The 24,584-nt window shown below is 36.2% G+C and overlaps 1 protein-coding gene across 6 annotated transcripts in view; it reads right to left on the bottom strand.

Annotated features, from left to right (window-relative positions):
- Positions 1–24,584, bottom strand: part of LOC131426934 (semaphorin-1A) — a 530,738-nt gene that overhangs the window by 105,084 nt on the left and 401,070 nt on the right. For all 6 annotated transcript variants that reach the window (XR_009229208.1, XR_009229211.1, XR_009229210.1 and 3 more), the window contains exon 4: positions 3,559–3,667. Coding sequence is in view for 1 of the 6 variants with exons in the window: in XM_058589724.1 (XP_058445707.1) it covers positions 3,559–3,667 (109 nt within the window). In the remaining 5 variants the exon portion in view is untranslated. The remainder of the gene's footprint in view (positions 1–3,558; positions 3,668–24,584) is intronic.

Below are 24,584 nucleotides of genomic sequence, written 5' to 3'. Positions count from 1 at the left end.
GATTCAAGTAGAGAAACTCGGTCGAAAGATACTGGTATGGCAAGCAATATGTTCCTGTGGTTTGAAGTCAACCATTTTTTACACTACCGGAACTATAAATGCAGAAATCTATCGATCTGAGTGTCTTTAGGAGAGATTGCTGCCTTTACATAAGAAGCATAGTACACCTCCACTGTTTTGGCAGGATTTAGCGTCGGCTCACTATGCCAAAACCACTCTCAATTGACTTGCGGAAAAGGGTATAAATTTCGTTGAAAAAAATATCAATCCACCAAATTGCCCTCAGCTTCGACACATCGAACGTTACTGGGCAATCGTTAAGAGGGTCTTCAAGAAGACGTCTCAAGCGTCCAAAAAATGCGATGCAACACTTGTCCGGAACTTGATGAAAAGCGTTCGATCAAAAGTTCGAAAATTCGTGAAGGAATAACTTAAATTTCATTCGGTTTTCATTATACTCAAGTTTAACCTCGTACATTAACGGATCAATTTTTAGTTTGAATAAAATATCGTTTTTTATCATAATTTAAAAGAAAAATTTGTGGATAGCTTATTTTCGATACACTCCTTAGTTTCTTCAGCAGATGCCTTACAGTTTAGTTCAATAACAGTGGAAATGTGTGCCTCTATTACTTCGACGATTTGACTCCTATCACATGTTAATAACAGCTGCGCAATCGATTGGTTTCGGTACGGTTTATTGTTTCAATGATGAGTCGAATTGATCCGGAAACGCGAAAAAAAATTCTGCACACTTGGTGCTCAGAAAGTGGTGTCACGTACAACGAAATTGCAAAACGGGTGAAAGTGCACCACACCAGTGTCAAAAACATTATCGAGAAGTTCGATAAGACCCTTTCCATGAAGGATTTGCCACGATCCGGTAGGAAAACGGGTCCCAGCCAGCTCGGCCGGTTAAAAGTGGTTGAGTACATCAGGAAAACCCATCGGCGTCGACGCGGGATTTGGCCAAGCAGTTCAACGATGATTCAACGGATCGAAGTTCAGAACTCCCTGAAAACGTACAAGAAACAGAAGGTGCCGAAAAAGTCCCTGGTACAGCAAGTTCAGGCCAAAACAAGAGCGCGAAAACTGTATAACCGGCTTCTACAGAATAAACACGGATGCATCCTGATCGACGACGAAACCTACGCCAAGGAAGACTCTCGAGCGCTACCCGAACCTCAATATTATACGAAATCGGTGTACCAGGATCTGGACGACGCTGACACCACGGTGGCGATGGAAAAGTTTGGGCAGAAGGTGTTGGCAAGCAATTTGTACCTCTGGTTTGCGGTCGTCGATTTTCTTCACGACGGGAACAATTAACGCCAAGGTGTACGAGGAAGAATGTTTGAAGAAGAGAATGCTGCCACTGTACAGAAAGCTTAAGGCTCCTCCTCTCTTCTGGCCGGATTTGGCTTTAGCCCACTAGGCCAACTTCGTTCTACAGTGGTTGTCAAAAAATAATGTACAATTCGTGGAAAAGGACATCAACCCACCGAACTGCCCGGATCTGCGGCCAATTGAAAGGTATTGGGCAATTGTCAAGCGGCACTTTCGAAAGGAAGGTACAGTGTCCCAAAACATGCAGGAGTTAAAAAAAACTGGACAGCTGCCACCAGGAGAGTCACAAAAGTAACTGTGCATAATTTACTGAAGAATGTCAAGTCCAAAGTGCGAGCGTTTCACAGAAACTAGGATTTTCTTCAATATAATCAGTGAAATTCATAAAAATGTAATTTTTCTACAATATATCTAAAACTGATGTCAAAATATGTTTTTTTTCGCTTTTTTATTCAATAATCAATGTTGCTAACTACTTTTCGATACACTCCTTACGAACATTTTTTTCCTCTTAACAATGGCACTCGCACACACTTGTTCTAAGCATTGACCATTCACACAGCAATTAAAACGCCCTCAAAACTTGTTTTGTTACTGTTAAGGGCACTACGGTCTCAACGAAAAACATTGAACGATGTTCCGAACAGTTGCAGAGAGTTAATGCGATCGTCAAGTCCGGTTTCAGTCAGTATTATGACATCGTAGTTACAATCGTTTGAGACGAAAAAAAATATCGTCGATTTTCGTTTTCATGCCACGAACATTTTGGTAATATATCCGTCATGCTGCTACACGGGAACGTTTAATGTAGGAATCGATGAATTCATTGAATAATATTCGCCTCTGGTGGAAACCCGTAGGTTTCCACCGTCATCTGCCGAACGCACTGAAACAACCTGCTTACATGGTCTCTGAGTTGGTGGGTTGTATTCGACGGTCGTATTTTTTTTTGCTGAGGTATAAACTCACGAAACAGCAGTCCAACAGGCCATGATGCCGGATCCTGCGCTTTAGTTTTCAAGTTGGGATCTAGACCAATTTTGAATAAAACGAACGACATGCCAGTGACGTCTTTTCCTTTCGGCACGAGTCGTACGAAATCTGTTGGTTCCGCTATATTCAAACAACGGGATATGATTTTTTGAACATCACCGTCGGTGATTGACGATTTGAACCCTGAAAGATAAAGCCAGAACTTCTCTTCGTTAGTGAAAATAGAACGCATAATCACCAAATCACGTAAGAAATAGAAGTATGAACCGGCTTTCAAATAGAATTCTTTATTTATTATGAATTCATTAGAATACAATCAGTTGCACTGGTTGAGATTTTTTTAACGTTTCATTCGAAAACCTGTCGAACTTTTGTGTAGGATAAGATATTATACAATTCATTCGCAATATGAACACGAATTGTCGCTTTTCTGGTTCATGAATGAATTATTTGAAAACATGATATAAACGTTGTCAAGTTCTCCTAAAGCACCCGTTAAACTGAATCCATAATTATAGCGAATAAGGACAAGGTTTATCAATTGGTAGTAAATGCAAACCACAAGCAGATGTCGATCATCGGTAATGAGAATTTTCAATTTGTACTAATCATAATGAGCATTTCACGTGTCTAACCATCATTTGCTAACAGGACTCCAAGATACATAGGCTCCTGCTGGTAAAGTGATCCAGACTGACACGGAAAGCGCGAACGCAATGCTGTCACGGATCAGTACTGGTTAGTCGCCATTTCCCATCCTTTGGCGATGGCGCCGTTACAATAATCCTACATATTTATCAGCCAAATTTGCATAATGAATATCTCCATTTGGCCCAACAACCAAGAGATTACACAAGGACCACCGTCTGTTTCATCGGGCCAAGGGTGGAAAGGTCACTGTTTTTGTGGGTGATTAGGACACATTCACAAAATGGGCTGTTGGCATTCAGCAGAGAGCATCCGAGATTGCGCTGAAAACAACAACGTCGGAAGCAATATTGAAACTCAATCTGCATTGTGTTTTTTGCTATCTTTTTTTTCTATTGGACGTAAAAAAAGTTACGCTTTGGCAGAAAGAGATGTTGTATAAGGCTATGATAAATAGAGGTTTATTGAAAAAAAATTTGGCGACCTTTTTGTTAATGCCTGTAACCGAAAAGCAGGTTGAGTATGTACAGGATAGGGAAAAATAAATAAAAACGGAAAAGTTTGACTTACCTCGTCTTTGCCCTTCATTACACACATCTTGATGTCATCCTCCGATGAATACCAAACCAATCGCGTCTGTTCGCTCAGATCGTATATACTTAGGTTGTATACGATATTTCTGAAAAAAAAAAACATAAAAAGAAAAACTTTGCAATGAGGACAATTAAATAATTGAAAACAATTCAGTTCAGAATGGATGAATATAACAGATAACGTGATGTCGAGTTCCTACTGGAAATTCTATTAACATAGCAACATTCCGATTGTTCTCTTTGGTATTAACGATGTTGAAACTTGAGAAAGATATTGAAACGAGTTCGGTGAAAATTCAATTGCCAGTGATCATATCTCCACCGGAATCTTAATGATCTGTGGTTCTGTGCCCTGAGCACAAAAAGTTGGCTAACCATCTACTTCATTAGGCCAGTATACTTGCTTTCGTTTAGCACAAAAGTAATGATACTGAATTTCGGTGTAAAATTGAAGTGTTTTTGCAAGTAGCATTAACATAAATCTTCTTAGCGATTGATGTGAAACTCCTAAATGGCATAATAGTTCAACATAAACTGTTGGGCACTGACGAACTGAAAAAACTTTGCCAGAAAGTTTTGCTCAATTGTTGTCATAACTGAGTTTTCGGTAATTTTGTTTGTTTGTATCATTTTGACAAATTATCGTACAAAAAGATAACCCCTTGGTGAACGACAACACAATTCAAAACCGTAAACTAAACGAAATAAAACAATAATGATGATCCTGTATGTAGCAAAAAAAAATGGAATTTTCAGTTAAAATAAATCCACATACGATGCAATTAATGAAAAACATAAAATTGGATGTTATAAACATGATTTAAATCCGTGGCAAACATAAATTTACATGTTTCAACATTCAGGGGTTAGCCTTGTTTTGTGAGCAATTTCAGAAATTAATAGCAGAAAAGTTACAAAATCAGGATCGACTATCTTCAATTTGAATGAAACACGTTGTCAGATTAGCAAACCATTTGTATTGCAAGAATGGTGAGACCACATAACCAGAGTTGCCAGATCTGCAGATTTGTCTGTAATTCTGCAGATTTCGTATACACTGAAGTCTTTTTTTATGCGAATTTGCGAGCCGCATAAAAAAAACCGCATAAAAAACCCGCATAACTCTGAAAATTCGCATAAAAAAAACCGCATAACTCTGAAAATTCACATAAAAAAGTCGCGTAAAAAAACCGCATAAAAAAGACCGCATAAAAAAAGACCTCAGTGTATAGTGTTGCAGACATTTTTGTTGTGCAGACTTTTGCAGACTTTTGAAAATCAAGTTATTCGCAGACTTTCGTCAAAATTTACAGACTTTTGACTTTTGTCGCTACCTTCTTTTTTGCTCGTCAAGTCAGTTTTGCGTATCATACTCAATAGAGAACTTGCTGTCGGCAAGACGTATTTGCTGACTGCAGATTTTTTTTCGCAAATACAGACTTTTGCAACCCTGTCTGGAGATAGTTGAAAATTTTACCTGGCTTCCCTGCACATCACTGAATTTTAAAACTATTTTTTTCATTCAATGAGAATCCAAAAGTACTTAGACGTTTGCTTAGCATTCCTTAAAAAGTACCAAGTATTATATTATTCTAATATTCTAGAAGTTTTGTGAAAATATCTATTTTTCTTATGTTCTGAGAAAACTCAAAGCATACATGTAAATGCTTTGAATTTCAAGATAAGTCACAAATACGAAGTTTCCCATTACTTATAAAGGGTGTTTTTTAAGAGCTTGCTGATTTGAAATTTTAATGAAACACATGCTAAATTATGAAAAAGCTAAATATTTTTTAGTTGATAATTTCTTGGCATTTAACATTCAAATATGACTTCGGGCACATAGCTGACACCACTATTTTTCACAATGGTAATTTTGAAGGTCCAATTTTAGGTCACTTTTTCAAGTATTTGAGGGCGTATTTCAGCAATCACACGTTGAATATTGATTTCCAAAGCATCAATCGTTGCTGGTTTATCCACATAAACCAATGACTTCACTTCAATGACAATCTCCACAAAACATAATCGAGTTGCGTCAAATCACATAAACACGGAGGCCAATTCGCCGGTCCATTTCTCGAAATAATGTTGTTGTTGAAATGTTCTTTCAATAAGTCGATTGTTTCGGCCGCAGTAAGACAAGTGGTACCATCCTGTAGAAACCACATTTCGTCCACATCCATATCTTGAAGATTTAGCAACAAAAATTCATTGATCATAGGTAGGTATCGATTTCCATTCACGGCAACTCGTCGTCCTTCATCATTTTTAAAGAAATAAGGATCGATAATTCCATAAGCCCATTCTTCTCTTTCTTATCGATGGCTTGGCATCCAAAAGATTTGTAGACCGAAATTTGATAATTACGCTCATTATGGTGGTCTCAGATGGACGATTATGTGCCCCATAAAATTCATGAAATAATCCATACATTGTTTTAATGGAACACTGATTTTGAAAATAAATTTCCACGATTTGAAAGCGTTGTTCTGGAGTTAACCTGTTTATGATGATTTGCCAAACAATACTGAGTAGAGACGTCACCTTTCATTGTCAAAACAACTTTCAGACAATGGAGTAATCTCTATTGAAAAAACAAACCTCCTAAAAACACCCGTTACCTGAGCTTTAGATGACGTTTATAATCATAACTTTTATTATCTATGTGTAACTGAAGGATATCGTAGTTTATTTGATTTGTGAAAGAGTCATATTTAAAATGATCAAAAATATTTAAAATCGGGTTTCTAACGGCTGAGATATGGTCAGTCAATGTAAGCGTTCCCACTTTTTTCAAACGACTTTGGCTTCATTCTCTTTTTAAAGGTGAAAGCACTTTCAAAAACGGTTGAAAAGTAACTGTGATAAAATCAGTTAAAATTAACATTCTTACTTTTCATGGTAACCTTGGTAGTACGCGTAACTTTTAGCCCCTTGGTATTCGGTGTGTTAATACAACAAACGAATGTTAATAAAACGATTGGAAATGTATTTACAAGAATATTTTCAATATGCATATTTCATAAAACAGCGTTCAGAGTGTAAAAATATAACAATTTAAATGGGGGAGACTGGGGCGAAAATGATCAATTTTTGTCTTGCGGTGTCTTGTCTTGTTAAAATTTCACCGAATATTCAATAGCTGATCTACGGTAATCGGTAATTTTTGAATCAATTACAGCAGGCTCGTGTGCAGAAGGAGGGGAGCCGGGGGGGTTGAGGGTTTTAATCCCCCCATAGAAGATTTTTCAATCGGTAAGTTTCATGAACAATAGAGTACTTTTTATATAAAAGTGCAAACAGCTAGACTTTTCTTTCAAATTTTTGTACCTTCTCCACCCCCCTTGAACCACCCTCATTTTTTTAACCCCTCCCTTGAACTCTCCATTGAACCCTCCCTTGAACCTCCCCCTTGAATGATTCCTGCCCACGGGCCTGAATTACAGATCGTTTGTGATTTTTGATAACCTGGCAAAAACTTCCGAGCTTTGATAACCTGGCAAAAACTTCCGGCAAACAAAAAAAAATTTTCGGGCCGATAATTTAGTAAATTTTTACATTCATATTTTTTATTAAATATATCGAAATATTTCATGCATATTATGACAAACAATACTGAAGATAGTATGTTTAATAGCTATAGATGTAGTCCACACATATCCGGAGACGTGCTTCTGGTGTAGAAAATATTTCATATCGAGCTGAAAATGTTCAATATAGATATATTAAAGAATATTACCGGAAAATGTTGCAAATACAGCGCTCACGTTTTTTCAAAGGCAATTTAATTATCGCCTTCGTATAACATGTGTATTTTCAGAACATTTTGTTCTTTAATCAGCTCACTCCGTTAACCGTTACCGTTTAAAAATTTACTGAACATCGAAATCAAATCGTAGTGTGTATGCTTTTTATCAATTAAATTCCGTTTAAAACAGCAGTTTTCCTTGGTTTGAGCGTTTATTTATACCCGGCTTCAACACGATTATGGTCGCTCGCCGGTATGATAAAAAAAGTTTTATCTAGAATGTGCTATTTATTCAGCAATTAAGAACTTTTAAACCTTTTGGTTTTTGATAATTTTAATCATTTTTGTTTAGCTGAAAACTCATAATATAATTGAATTATATACAATATTATTGTCAAAATAAACCGGTAGTATTTATTCAAAATTTGTTTTGTTCTTTTTTTGTTGAAAACTTTTCGTTCTCTAAAATCGCGTCAAAAAACTTATACTGAGCATTCTTCAAAACTCCCCATTTGTGTAAAAAACTTTTTCGTTTATTATTTTATTCAATGTTTAGTACATCAACTGAATCGATATTTGCAAAATATAATAAGAAAACTTTTTTTTTTTTCAGAGTGTACATTTTCCACACAGCTTTAATCATTTTCTGAAACATTGCCGTAAATACCAAATCAATCGCGAAATAAACTGTCTCTTTTAGGTGAATAGAATATTTTTTCATATAACATCAAGATATAAATATATCCAGTAACCTTCAAATATGAATAAAAACTTATACAGACGTTTGTCAGCATATTTAAGGTTTTGCCAACTTTTGTATGCAGAGGCATCACTGTGCACCGCTTCGTTTCCATTTTGCGAGGTCATAATATTATTATCCAAAAATAATTGTATCATGAAAACCATTAGTACCATTCGATTCAGTGCATCTCAACTAACTAAAAACACTCACCTAATATGATTTGTTCTTGGGAATATATTCTATTAGGTGTACAACTTTGCTTCCCCCCTTTTTTTTCAAAATTTAAAGCATTAAAGTATTGTCCGTCGCTAGCGACAACTTTCTCCCATCTTTCCGGAAATTTTCGGATCCCGGCTCGAAGAAAGGAGTCCTTATTTGACGCTATCCATGGAGCAATCCATTTTTCCAACTCTTCGAAGGATTGATAATGTTGATCTGCCAGGCCGTGTGCCATCGAACGGAATAGGTGGAAGTCAGAAGGGGCGACATCTGGGGAATACGGAGGGCGGGGCAATACTTCCCATTTCAGTGTTTCCAGGTACTTTTTGACCACTTTTGCGACGTGAGGCCGAGCATTGTCGTGTTGGAGAATGACTTTGCCATGTCGCTCTTGATACTGTGGCCACTTTTCTTTTAGCGCGCGACTAAGGCGCATCAGTTGCGTTCGGTAGCGATATCATGTGATGGTTTCACCCGGTTTTAAGAGCTCGTAGTAAATTGTTATTCATCTTTGAAGGTTTTTTCTCTTCCACCATCATGTTTGTCTTTGACATCGAAATCACCATTTTTAAAACGTTGAAACCACTCCCGACACGTTCTTTTACTCAGAGCAGCATCACCGTAAATTTCTGAAAACATTCGATGCGCTTCAGTTGCATTTTTTTTTCGAATTGTAACAGAAAAGTAAAACTTCCCGCAAATGGCAAGAATTGGGCACACAAACAGACATTTTCGAGCGTGAATAATACGAAAACAAGAACAACTGTCACTGAAACGGCGATGATAATTCGTTAGGCACTGTACACACTCACTTTAAAAGCATTATCATCTATGTATTTTAACCAGCCTCAGCCGGTACAGCCACCTATCGGAAAACGGCGGAAGCAAAGTTGTACACCTGATACAACCAATAAACTCTGGAACTAGAAAATATTACTTTTGGCGCCACTTCCGCAATTACCGACTACTAAGACTTAAATGAGTTGACGACATGTCTAATAAACATAAGCCAATTGTAGTTTTTGCTCGGACCCACGTATAGATGGCCCGAGCATAAGTCGATGGGATGTGACAATTAGTGTTCGAATTATCACGAGTGACCATTTTCGCCCCGTGGCAATTTTCGCCCCTACTAATCTTCGTCAGGTGTCTGTCAGTTTTAGATCCGATGGAAAGATATGAAAAGTTAGCAAAAACTTCGAATAAATGTTGGTTGAGAACAAACACATCACACAAGATTACGGATTACACGTTGACAGTAATCACCAACCAAACTTTTATGTAATTCCTCATAATCTCCACAAAAAATATTTTGTTATTGTTCTCGATTTTGCACCATGCAATTGATGTCCTTAACTCAACACATATTAGGAGCTTATGACAGGGTAAAACTTATGAATAAGAATCAATAACTCAAAATTTGTCGATAAATCATGTTTTTGTTTTCTTTCTATCAGACAGCACCGTCATGCGTCACGTAATGGAAGATATATTGGCCTTAAACCATACATCACAACAGTTGTGATAGTTTACGTATGAAAGAACGGATACTTGAATTCGAGCACACAAAAGCCAACTTCCTGGGGTGTCATTCGATACACAGTCCCATTGTCCTAGGAAGCACCGACACTTTCGTTCACTAGGCTGGGTTGGTGGAAGTTGTGAGGACTAAATCGATGTAATGAAAATAAGTAGGAGAAATTAGGGTACATGACTAATTTTACTCCACGCTCGGGCAGGATTTTTACTAGGAATGTTCATGTTCGTTCGAAAGGTGTGCTTTCGAATCTACGACCTGGTCCATTGTTTCGGAACTGTAACGGGAAGACATCACTTTCCCCTATGATTTATTGTGAGCACTCGAAACTCGTCGGTGTCGGCAGCTTGCTGTGTTTATTCAAATTGTCCCCACGGTGCTCTGCTCATGTCAAAGCGCACTGTTACTGCTGTCTAACATATATTGCCGGTGGGTCGTTGGACAAGTTCCTGCCGCAGGAACAATGGCGAATCAGCATGCATGAATTAGTCAAGGCAAAATAGAGAAACACACACTGATGGTCATTGTGGTGTAAAAAAACGGAAAACGTACTCAAATTTGGATTTGTACTATTCACCCCGCCCTCTGAGAGAAATTCTTTCAATAATCTATCATCACAGGCAGTGCTATTATTACATCGTTTACCAATTAATCCACTGCCAGACTCTAGACAGAGGTGTAAATCCCAGCAGAGTGCTATCAGGCAATTGCTGACCATATCCTGATATGTAGGGTTTTCTATCGATTAATTTGCTCCTGATGTGAAATTGGTTGCATGAACGGTGTATCTATTCTCTGCTCAGCGTGCCTAACAACGGTCTGCTTAGCCGAACCCAAACTTGTAACATATTTTCCATGCTTTAATGGCTATAGCCCGTCGGCTTCCGTGCGGGGATTGGGCCTGGGTTCTTGCCGGAAAGCTGACTGTTTTCTCCATTTCCACATATAATCCACTCTATTACGTAATAATGTTTACTGAAGCGAATTGATGGGGAATGGAAGTTGCAGGCCGATGTGCGGTTAGATTTATGTGCTGTTGTCGGTGACCACCAAGTCCGTCCGGAATCTATACCTACTGCCAGTGTCCAACTGTGGCAAGCTCTCCGACCATCAACGGTCAGCATCCAGACTCTCATATATCCCAATCGATGATCGGATGCTCTGGTCTTATCTCAAACACAAAAACAACCCGGACATTAGTTGGAATAGTCTGAGTGGAGCCATTCCGAACCGGAGACGAAAGAGACGCCGAATTGCATGAGGCTGGATATGCGCTACCGGAGATACCAACCGGTCAGGGAATGGAACAGGGCGAAAGAGTGATGGGGGGCTTTGCGAGTTGAGCTGTGTGGTGGTGCTGCGGTTTCATGTTACAACTGTCGGTTTCCTCCATTCACATACGACTACGCCGGCAAGGGTTAGAACTAATTCCGTTTGGGGGGAGTGTGAGCTTTGTGCAGGTTTAATTAGATAACCACTAAACAGAATGAAATTAAGAAATGTTTTCATTTATTGTGCCAGTATGATAAAATCGATTATCTGTGGTGTGTAGTATGTGCATATTGAAATGTTTTGAATCACTGCATAAATATAAATAATTTAGGTGTACAAAGCATGATTATATGCATTTATCAAATTTAAATTCTCTTGAATAGCGTATGGTTTTAAATAGGGCAGCAAATACGATGTAGCATTGACTTGTGCATCGAAACTGTTGCAATTTTTGTTGTTTTGATATTCCAACCTTTTTCGCAATTCCCGTTTAAATTCTAGACCCTATTTTTGCATTTTGTTTTCTATTTATATTAGTGCATTGGCTGGACTATTGAGTAGAATTTTTGGGCGATTTTTTGAGCAGGCAAAATTCCCGTGCATATGGAAACCATCGTATATTTGTCCCATATTTAAATATGGCGATCGGCGAAATGCTGCTAATAACCGTGGAATTACCAGTCTCTCTGCTTAATCTAAACTTTTTGAAATTATTGCAAGTGGTGCCATATTAGATCGAGCGAGGAATTACGTTTCATTTGATTAACATGAATATATATCAGAAAGATAAGTTTCAACGAAACATCTAAGTGTATCGCTAGTATGGAGGAAAAAAAACTCAAATGGACATTGATCTAAAAGCAGCATTTGACAAAATTGAACACAAAATACTTCTTTGTAAATTATATCGTCTCGGATTCTCTGCGCAACTCGTGTCCTGTTTAAGCTCGTATCTGACTGGTAGGGTATTACGAGTGAAGTTGGATAACTGCACATCATCTCAATTTACGAACAATTCAGGAGTTCCTCAAGGCAGTAATTTGGGAACATTACTTTTCGTACTGTTTTTTGGTCGTCAAATGGTGAGATAACTAAGTCCTCACAAGTCCCTATCTCATGCCTCCCCGAGCGTCTATGATGACATTTGGTCAATAGAACGGCGTCGACTGGGTGCTATCGCCTTCTGCGTTAGTAGCAGAATGAGAGGGTGCGAAATGGCTTGTAGGTTGAAGCCCATCCTAAAGTGCAGTGTTTATCATAGTATATTACAACATATAATTGTGTTGTTTATTACATCATGTATTAATATTATTATTTTTATTATTATTATTATTATTAGAAGAGCGTAACTTACACTGCGACATTACCTGTTATATTGTATCATAGCATATTATTTCATATATTATCGTCTTACACTATTTTATGTTATTATATACTATGTTGTATGGTATTATACTGCATTGCATTATATCATATTATATTGTATTATATTGTATTATATTTTATTATATAATATAATATTATATTATATTGTATTCTATTGTATTATGTTATATTGTATTGCATTATGTTGTATTATATTATATTATATTATAGGGTTTATTATGAGTAGTACTACGTACCTCTGCGCAAAATATGAATTTGTTTTCCTTGTAAGTTATCATTTTTAAAGTAATCTTTTAACTAAATATCAAGGTAGTCACAAGGTGAGCTTGGTCCTCACTGGTTCCTGTTTCATGCCTACACGTGTGTCTGTGGTGACAAATGGTCGATGGAATGCGTTGATGGCAGAATGAGAGGATGAGAAATGACATATAAATTCAAGTAATATAATATCATAGCATATCGCAACATATCATTTTATTCATTCTATTATTTATTATATAATTCATTGTACTATATTATGTTGTTTTTTATTATTATTTTCATTATTATATTTATAGTTATTATTATTAATTTGTCATCAATAATAATAACATATATTATTTTTATAGATGTGGATATTATTTTTATTATTAGAAGAGAAATATTCTACTTCGTACAGTATTGCGAAGATAGAAGAGCATAACTGACACTACATTAACTGTTATTTTATATCATTGTATTATATTATATTAAATTAAAATATATTATATTATATTATATTATTTTGTAATCTATTATATCATTTTATGTTATATTAATTTCATTACATTATGTTTCATTGTATTTATCAATATAAAACATTTTGCTCGGGGGCGTAAAGGGGAGGGAGCATCAGGGCATCGGACGAATTGATGACTGGACGAGGGATTGTGGATAGCCAGCCCAAGTCACTTGAAGAAAACTTGTTTCCTTCTGAAGGTTTGAAATGAGTCTGACGCGCCCTTCTCAAACAAACCATCAGGTGGGTTCAAGCATGTATAGCGAAATGCTTCATCCATGCACTGGATATTATGGTTGGAAGAGCATCTTTTATTCCCGCGGAATACGAGTAAGTGACTCTACTTACGTATCCGCCCAACCCTTTTTGTTCGCTTTTCGGTAACAGCTATAGTAAGAAGGTGAATGGATGAGTCATATCGGGGCTACTGTAAGTCTACCCGCATCCACTGGCAAGTCCTTGAACTGATGGTGGCTTCACTTCACATCACATCACACATTACTTTTCGTACTGTTTTTCAACGATGTCTCATTTGCTTTATAATATCAACTAGAATTGTTCGATGATTAGTTTCACAGAAACAAACGCATTATTTAGGAATATTGTTGGATGAAAAACTGACATCGATCACTGATCATTTCAAAAGCATCACGTCAGTTGGGATTTATCTCAAAAATCGATAGGGATTTTAAAGATCCTCATTGCTTGAAAGCATTGTATTGCTCACTCGTTAGACCTATTCTTGCGAACGTTTCATCAGTTTGGTTACCGTATCAACCCTCGTGGTGCAATTGCGAATTGATTTCAAAAATGGTTTGTTCATTTAGCTATTCGGAACGTACCGTGGGGAGATCCCTCGAATCTGCCACCATATCCGGATAGATGTCAACTAATCGGAATCGATTAGCTGTTACATCGCCGTAAAATACAACAGGCAGTAGTTATTGCAAAATTGATCAACGGAGAAATAGATGCACCGGAATTGCGATCCGAAATTAATTTTCGAACACCGAACAGAACCCTACTTTAGCAAAGGTTTCATAGAAGTAGTATTGGATGTAATGAACCGATGCCATTCGATCATTTACTGCTGTAGAAGATCTTTTTGAGTCGCTTCGGTAGCAAATTCAAACAATCTGCTGTGTTTTGATATTTCTCTAGTCTTTACTTTTGTTTTTAATTAAATTATGTGTATTTTGTTTTACATGATGTTATGTGACTATGAGTTTTAAGATGTATTGTGATAATTACTTTGTGTTGTTCTTTTGAAAGAGTTTTTGCTCCCGTTTGAGAATGACATATATCATGTTCAACTCAAAGAGGTTTTTCTCCACCCATATCCATGTAGATTTCGTATCATATTGATACTACAATAATAAATAAATAAATAAATAAATAAATAAATAAATAAATAAATAAATAAATAAATAAATAAATAAATAAATAAATAAATAAATAAATAAATAAATAAATAAATAAATAAATAAATAAATAAATAATAAATAAACTTTGTTAAGCTTGGGTTGGCGATTCAAAGTTTAAGGCGAGTATGTTCTTACACGCCAATTATAAGTTCGAATCTCGAGTCTAGCTACGCAATTCTCTACGAATCGGTGGCAAAACTTCAAATTATTATTATAACTATTGTTATTTAATATTTAAAACCCTAAACTCAGTTTACTTTTTTTTACATACATGCAACATTTTCGATTATATTAATGGTATATTAATGTTTAAAACTAAGGCTACCCTAAAGCAACATGCGAAAAAATGCAACATTTTCTTTTGTGTATAACTTTTTATTGGATGAGTAAAAATTGATGGAATTTTGTGTAAAACTAGTTTAAAGTGTAATTTGTACATGTGCTAAATCGCGTTACAATCTCTCAAGCAGTTTTTAGAAATGCCTTCCAAACAAGAAATGCTATAACAAAAGCATTTACACGCGGTTGTGGAAAATCCAGGCTAGTCCCACAGATGAATTTTGAAACAGTCGAGAATCGATAACTCAACCATGTTACCTTACCTAGCAGCTGTAGTCCTGGAATACCCTTTGCCTAATTAAACATTCACCTCCACATATCTCCGTCCATGGCTGCTCGTCGTCAGTCACTCCAGGCACGGATGCTTCGTAAATCGCCCTCCATTTGATCAATTTTCTTATCCCAGTCGGATTAGATTCAAGAACCATTTTTACTGGGCTGTCGTCCGACATCCTAATGACATGCCCGGCCCATCGTATACGTTCGATTTTAGATGAATTCGTGATACATGCGTTGTCTCCACGTTCCATCCTCCATATGCACTCCGTCATAGATGGTCCATAGCACCTTTCTTTCGAAAACATCGTTTGCCGTTGGTCCTTGGCAAACATAGTCCAGGTCTCGTGGCCATAGGCAAATGGCAAATTTAGGAAAAAGAAGGTCGAATAATTTACCGGAAAATTCTGAACGATTATGAAGGGAAAGATTCGGGAACCGGAAAGGTCTTCAAAAATGAATAGAATTTGAAGAAAGAGTAAATGAAAATGTGTCAGAAAGATGGCGCATGTGTAGCACAGAATTTGGTGAGAATAAACAAACTTTGCTAAAACATAGCTAACATGTGTTTATTTATTTCCTGGAAAATTCATAAATATTCCTTTTCGTCTGTTGCATTTTATCTAGTAAAGTCCTTACTTTTCTAGAAACAACAAATATAGTAAAATCGGGCCATTAGTCGAATCACACCATTTTTTGCTGCTTGCTTGGCTTACAATCAAGAGTTTTTACAGTAAATTTAGCCATGAATTATCACCCACGTCTTTTTTCATTTGTCAATCCAAGTATGTAACCAACACTGCTAACGCAATGTCATTATGTGTGAACGGTTTGACATACGTTTTGCTAGCAAAAAAGTAATGTTTTAATTTGAAAACGGGTTCGAGCAATGTATGTTATTTTTAATGTATTTATTTTGTTGTTATCACAAAGAATTTTATTTCTGTTCAGATCGAGTTTTGTGAAAAGAAGTTGTGACAAACTAATGCATACGATCCACTGACAATAAGAATGCACTATGCATTGAAACGCCAACCCGTGTACCAGGCACTAGTTCGTAATTTTTCATCACGACAACGTTGGGCCACATGAACTTGAGCTCAGAAGATGAGAAAAAAAACCAGTCAGGTATGTTGAAACTACCAGTTGGTAGAAAGTTGTAATAAAAAACTATCAAACTTTTCTTCAGAATACATACTCAAGTATTGGAAAAATCACTTGAATTTCCATAAAACTTTTATAGGTTCTAACTATGAGATAATCGCGGGCAAGTCATGTAACACTGAAAAAATATCAAAAATCGTAGAAATTTTAATGATATTACAATATAATAATTAGCTAAAAAAAGTATTTGTTTTGAGGTCCGCTCAAACTGCATGTACCAAAATCCTAAGCAGTTGATCGCGAAACTTCTAGCTCTCGCTAAATCAAGGCCAAATATTATGAGCAACTATCGTGCCACGTGTATATCGAAATTACGCTTCCGAGATGCCATGTTGACATCTTTATCCTTTTTTCCAATGTACTTAAACGATTGCCTCATATGAACTCAATAACTGAACTGCATGACCGATCAAACAATACGGCAGAAATAGATATCGGATTGATTTTTTCTCTTTTCTTAACCCATGGCTCTATTTAAACGCACCGACGAGATGATGCAGAACATCGATTTGTATTCGGAAGGCATTCCTTTCATCAGTGCCGAGCTGCAGACGGCTATCGGCCGGAAGCAGAAACATGGAAATCTTCTCATAAACAGGAAAAAATCCGTTGAATCTGCAAGCATCTGTTCGTCTGCAGACAGAAAGAAGTACGACGTGCTCGTCGACGACTGTAGAGTTCAAGAAGAGAGCACAAATAAAAAGCTGCTCGTAATGCACTTATATTGCATCATTTTCTTTATGCGCCCTATTTATTCGCTTAATGGCATGTCGTCCTGGGTGTGCGCTGCAATATCGTATTCTATCGCCGCGACGCTGCCACCAACACAGACAGCCGCCGCAGATGCGAAGCAGCATCTTCTTGAACGCTTTCGTGCATGTGCAAGCACAGAATAATGTGAGGGAAATTTATTGCGGTTCTCAATTTTATTTTGCTGCAGTTTTTATGGATGTGTGCGAGTCAGGAAGCAGGAAATCTAGAAAAGCTCTCGTCGACGTCCTTGAGAAAAAGGGAGCCCAAATTTTACCATAACCCATAGATTTGACTACTCAACACGAAACCTGTTGCAGTTCAACAGCGAATGGAAAACGTCTCTCGATACGATACTGGGACGGGGAGGGGCTCTAGTTGGGTGGCTTTCAATAGTATGTATAGGTCGAGTTGAATTTTCACCGTGTTGACATCCTTTTTCAACATCAATTTTGTGCGTGACTAAAATACGTACATGATAATATTGCGCTTTGAAAAAGTTTTCTTCTAGATGTTCAAAAAATTTACATTTTCTGATCAAAATCTGAATGAATAGTTTCTGTATGAAAATATTATTATAGTAGCGCTACCAAATTGATATTTATTGTTAATAGATTACGCTTCGAATACATTGCTCCAGCTTTAAGTTTCCAGATATGCTTACCCCACACTCATGGAAGCAGAAAGAAATTGTACAGCACAAACAGGAAGATAAAAAAATTCTTTTACACCTACAGATTGCAATTAATTGCACTTGCTACCGTTGATACTTGATTCGAACCTGAGGCTTGTTTCCTTTCAGATCAGCTACCAACAGCTGACAATTTAATTATGCCACGTTTCATTTTTATTTTCCAACCAGCGAAAGCAATGCCCTGTGGAGCTTGAGAAAAAAAACAAGACACCGAAACAGATTTTCTATAAGGATAGCCCTTCTGGACAGCAAAACAAACAGAGATAGCTAGAAAGAATGCGGAATTTGCCCTCGAATAGACCCAAGTTGATGAAGAAATGGCCATAAATAGGAGGAAAAATTAAATTCATCAGTAAAGTTTCTCTTTAATGCGATTTTTGTTTTAATGAAGATATAAATAAGAAAAATTAATTAGCGGAGCATCGGGCAACGAAGAACGAACAGAAAGTTTTCTGTTACCTGCGGTATGCAGGAAGAGGGCGGCTAGAACGAAAGTAACAAAAAACCCCTGGAGAAAGTTTTGTAAAGGTGATATTCGCGAGTCCCACAAAGGTTACCAAGATGCCAACAGCTTCGAAGCCGTTCAAGGTATTAGCGGGATGAAGTTTTCGGATTTTAGGTTCGCTTAATTTTTGTATGTACTAATGCTAGGATAATGTTTAGCTTCTATCAAAGTCAAAGGAAACATCTTCTGAGATTATCAATGTTGAACTTCCTTCCTTCCTTCAATTAGTTTGCGATTGTCGTATGGCAGTGTAGTCTGAGTAGATCAGCACAGTTTCAAATCGGGATATTAGTTTTATTTGTTACATTCCCTCTTCTACTCGTCAGGGACCTAGCAGTTCCAATTGAACTGTTGATGCGACATAACAGCTCAGTATAAACCGCTAAGCAGATGTAAAATACCACTTTACTGTGAGAGACACAATGTTTGAACTTGCATCGCCAAACGTCTTAGCAAATGAAGTTTCGCACTGTCATTGCCAAGGACGATATTAACAATTGATATTTGTATATGAAGCTCTATTTTTTATCAAGGCTTCGGTTTTACCGAAATGGTTTTCTTTTGTCAACAAACAAAAATACTTTTATCTACTTGGTTAGTCGAATTCCAAGCCGGAAACTACGATTCACTCGCAACAAAGAGAACGATGCTTCCAGCTGTCTCTCCATAAAACAGGAGTTAAATTTCGCGCGCGGTCTGGTAGAATGATACACACATTCCCAGACACAAACATTGACAGGCTGTTCTGATTCCCACCGAAATACGGGTGCAGCAGCACTCGATCGCACCAACGCGGAAAGGCCGACGAGCGTTCCAACGCGAGTTCGCCGCTCTCGGATATGGCGTCCATCGCTGCCAACTAGTTTTCTGCTGAACAAACACAACTGATACATGCTCGGTTAGTTCCGCGTGGTGAAAATCGTGTCGCTTGGCAAGGTGATGTGGTTTTGGAAGCAGGGAGATACGTTCAGCCATTACCATGCCACTAGAGATAATGCAAAGCTTTTGTTTTCCAAGCCACCCCAGGAACCACATCCGCTAGCAACCAACATATGCACAAAACATTTTGTGTTCCTTTTCGGCGCGAATTTGGATGATTGTTTTTGGCAGTATGAGAAGCTGATATCGTGAAACCCGCCAGTTTTGCATTATGCTTATTTTTCGAACAAAGGAAAACAAATGTACATTTACCGCAATCAAGCAATTATGCCGCGATAAGCCATTAGAACGCCGGTTTTTACCTACCTACGGTTATATTCCATCCTGAACTCGTTAGTGCATAGCATTCCAACGTGAAATACTAAAGGGGGTATCCGATAAAATGGCACATCTAAACTCTTTCGTAACTTTTAAACTGAATGAGTACTTCTTGGAAAAAAAGGCCTTGCGAATGAATTTATTACTATTAAGCTGTATTAATTAAATGACTATTTTTTATCACAAACTTCTAGTTTTGCAAATAAAGACTATATTTGAAGAAAATGCATCGTACAAAAATGACCGCTGAAAATTCTAAGGAAATAAATAAACACAGCTTAGCTAATTTTGCATATGTAAATATTCTAAACAAGTTTTACCCAAAATTTCATCAATTTTTACCAGAGCAAATAAAAGTCATTTTCATTTACTCAAAATAGACGAAAACAGGGTGGCAAGTGAATTAGCGATTTCAATTTCCAGATTTTTTCCCGGTTTTCCCGGTGCGCGAGACTAAAAATTCCCGATTTTTTAACATGTACAAAAAACATCGAGAGTTGAGAAACAAGTATTTTTCGGGTATCTCCTTGGAACTACGATTAAAACTTTTATCCACAGTTTGTCCAAACGTTCATCTTCTGAACTAACAGTACCTTCCAGTCCAATGTATTCCATCTTTATTTTGTCTTTTACTTCGCCAGTAACTTCGATGTAACAATAGGATTAAAACAAGAAACATATCTCTCCAACGGTGATGAAAGTGATCAGTCTTGCATTTCATGAAGGAATGATGCACCAAAATTTATATAATTTTCTTGAAAGATCAACACAATTTATTTAAATTTCTTGCTTTTTCCAAAAATGCTCTTAAGCGCAGCTTTCACATCAGTCTTTTAAAGGCTATCTGGAAAATTAGTCCTTCTTAAAACTTATGCAAGTTAGGAGTGTATTCTAGAAATCGGCAAAACCGTTCATTTAAAAAAACTGTTGAAAACTTGATAGTTGTACCAAAAAAATCTATTGAACCGTTCTTTCGTTTTTCTGAAACTTTGTATGTTTCTTCGAAAATAATATGAGAGCTATAAATTTTATTTTGTAGTAAACAGATTCAATAATAGTGATGCATCAGCCAGAAATAGTCGAAAACACGTTTTCGTTCGGCACGTCAGAAAAGACATTGCACTCCGTTGCAAAACAAAAAGTGTTCTGTAATTAGCAGAAACTTTACGTCTGCTTAGCGGTTTAAATTGAACTGCCGAGTTTAGCACCAAGCAGTTCAATTTGAACTGCTCTGCACTGATGAGTCAAAGACAAAACGTAAAAATAATAAAAACGGTTATGTGCCCTAGCACAAAATTTGGCTAACCCCTAAATGAATAGTGATGTTTTTTAGCATGCGGAAAATCCACCAATAATCATTCTATTTTGTATACATTTTCAAAGTTCGCGAATTTCTACCAGATTCCTCAAACCAGAAAAAGTTTCGAAAGACTATTCTATTAAGAGGAATAGAGAGCTATCATTCTTCAATAAAAACCTCCAGTTCACTCAATCTTCAAGGAGAACTAGTTCTTTTGGACCGGTCGCGGACTGACCATCTCTAATGTATTCCAATACTTTTTTAGCCTGGTATAGTATAAGGTTAAAATTAAAAATGAATGAACTAAAGCACAACACTCCTCCCGCAAACCCGATTTCTTCTAACAACCAGTGACGTCTCGTGACTAAATTTAGGGTTTGTGCACTGCTTATATGGTATGATATCAGAACCGTTTCGATGTTGCAACTGACACAGCAATTTGTTTTCAACTGTCATAAGCATAAGCCACTTAAGCCTCTCCTGAATGTGTGCAGTTACAGCTGTCAAAGAAGGAAATCAAATACTTCTTGCAAAAAGTGGATAAAATGAAAGTCGACAACATTGTCGATTTTGTGAATCCCATTGAAATCAATACTAAGATTACTAAACAAATATTGTCACAATTTCACATTACTGAGACAAATTTTGATAAAATTAGTGGAATCATTAGCTGGCAACTAAAAACACGGCTCCTAAGAATTCTTAGAAAAATTATTAAACATGTTACCTGATGTTACTTTTACCATTATGAATACTTATTCAGAAATTTGAAGACAAACACTAGAAAAGGTCCTAAGTGCAAATAACAGTTCCTCTTTCTTTACTCTTTCTTTCGATTATTACGGTCCTATAGGCAATCCTTCTATCTTACACTTTGCAAAGAATAACGACTGAAACTATCAACTTTCGATTTGCTTTTTAAAAAAATGTTGGAAAATACAGGAATACGCCGTAATAATTTGAAGAGAAAATAAAAAAAGAGAAAACAAACAAAGAGAAACTGTCATTTGCACTTGGAATCTTTTCTAATATTTGTCGAGATTTAATAGGAATCCAGCAGAAGCATCCAAATTATCCTTATTTTTCATTATGAGCATTCATTGTGCTTATTGATTTAAAATTGCTAAGGTGTTGGCTCCATTTACAATGGATTGTGCACCATTGAACCCGTGAGGGACAATAAGAAGTTTCAAAACTTGTTCTGAACTTCTAGTTCAAACACAAAATGGCCTTCATCTTTTCATTTGTTGTATCAGGAAAATCATGATGCGTTACTAAGATTAGGACTAGTAAATTTTTTTTCCGGATTTGCACTAAAATTCCCGACTTTTTCCCGGTTTTTCCCGGTAAAACCAAATTCCCGACTTTTTCCCGGTTTTCCCGATTTTCCCGGTCACTTGTCACCCTGCGAAAATGACGAGAAATTAATGTCAGTCTCAGCTACGCTTGCAAACTATGAGAACGAAATCGATGTCCAGTCAATGACATAAGCGGAACAGTAGTTTCAAAATTTTGTTCTTTCTTTCGTATACCCTCTCAGTCATTTGCTGTTTTCAGTGGAAATCCCATATTATGCAGTGTCAGTATTCAACTGAAGCTTTGAGAATCGATAATGACAGAAAAAGATTTCACAAAGACTTTTACTTGTTGGTGCTCGAATTTGTAGTAGTTTTGGTTTCCAAAGAGGTTCTGGGATGTAATTACTTCAATTTGTCATATTTTAGTCACACTTTATAGCCAAGCGTCACAGATTTTCAATACATCGATGAAAGAATGAGAATTGAAATTCTGCTGATGCTCCCTGCAGACGTTAGTTTGGTTTCATATTGTCAGAGAGGAAAGAGTGACGGTGGTAATTATACTTTTTCATTTCATCGATGAGAAACGAAAATGCTTCGTCTCTCTTCGTTTGTTCTGATGTCGCTCATTTACGAATGAAAGAGTAAAATATTGAAAATGAGGCTGTTGGAATAGTTTCTTTTATTGAGAATGCGGGACAATTTTAAGCTCTGGTCCTCTACACAATCTTGTAAATTTTTGCTCTCGCGTGTTACGCCTTATACCCGATCAGATGGGAATAACAGAATTATAACAACTGGAGTAATTTATTTAAGAAATATTTTGTAACAAATTTTGAAATATTTCTGACTGGTAAGCTGTTAAAATAACAAAAATCATAACAAAAACGACTGTAGCGGGAACAAAATCGTAACAGATTTTGAAACGTTTGTATCACAAGCATTACTGAATTTGATATAACTACAGACATCCGAAAGCAGGAATTTATAACAATAGTTCTAATAAATTAGATAACACATTTAACACAGAAAAACTATATCATAGCCAACTTTTAGCATCGTTTCAATCCAAAATTGTTGAGAGATTTTTTTATTATATGAATAGTTTATTTAGTGTTCTGATTTCTTCTTTCAGTTTTTTGAAATTCTGATCATTATTGTTCGATATAAAGTAACGGAAGAACTCATTTTTTCTAATAATGAACGTTGTCACGAGTCTTGCAAATGAAAATAAAACATCATAACTGATTTTGTTATTATATTGTTATCATAAGTTTTAACTTTCAACAGTTTTCATTTGTTAAATATTTCAAAATAACACAAATTGTTATACATATCAACTGTTGATTTACTTGTGTTATGATTTAGTTATGTGCATCTGATCGGGTACCGTATTATATTATATGTAGAATAGTGTTGAAAGTTTGAAAAATTTCACACAATCGATCAACTAGTATGTACGACTATCGATATTCGAAAGTGTGGAAAAAGTAGGTAAGTTTTATTCGTATTCATGCCACCCATCCACTTTTTCTGTTCACGAATCGACTTTAAGAATTATAAAATTTAAATTATTGGAATCAACTCACCAAGTGTGGACAAAAAGTACATATATATATATATATATATATATATATATATATATATATATATATATATATATATATATATATATATATATATATATATATATATATATATATATATATATATATATATATATATATGTATATATATATATATATATATATATATATATATATATATATATATATATATATATATATATATATATATATATATATATATATATATATATATATATATATATATATATATATATATATATATATATATATATATATATATATATATATATATATGTTACGAAATACCGGATCCGGAACAGCAACGTCAACAGTAAAGAACCCATAGTTCAACATAGCGACAGCCGTCCGCCGACCAACGCAGCAAGGAAAATGCTGACACGGGGTAAACCCGGCATAGCAACCGTTCCAGCCGCCAACCACACGACATCGAAGACAACGTGGCCGATCGACGATATCGAACTTTGCTGAATTGTCAAATCCAAATTAACAAAAGGTTTAGCGATAGGAATTTTTAGTCAGTCTTGAGTGAGATACGTAAGCGAATCCATGTAACCGAAAATTAAGTGAAATAAAGTTTTTTTTATTCAAACCGCGATAGTACACGGCATAATTGGCGCAGTCTGTAAGCCAAGTGGTAAAAAAACGAAACAAAAAGTGTTAGTGAAGTGAATATTCAAGAACATCTTTTATCGTGAAAAAAGTGGTACGATTCGACGTCCAAC

This window comes from Malaya genurostris, chromosome 2, assembly GCF_030247185.1.
Source record: "Malaya genurostris strain Urasoe2022 chromosome 2, Malgen_1.1, whole genome shotgun sequence".
NCBI classification, from domain to species: Eukaryota; Metazoa; Arthropoda; class Insecta; order Diptera; family Culicidae; genus Malaya; species Malaya genurostris.
Note: the sequence above shows the minus strand (reverse complement) of the source record. Positions and strands in the feature narration are given on the sequence as shown.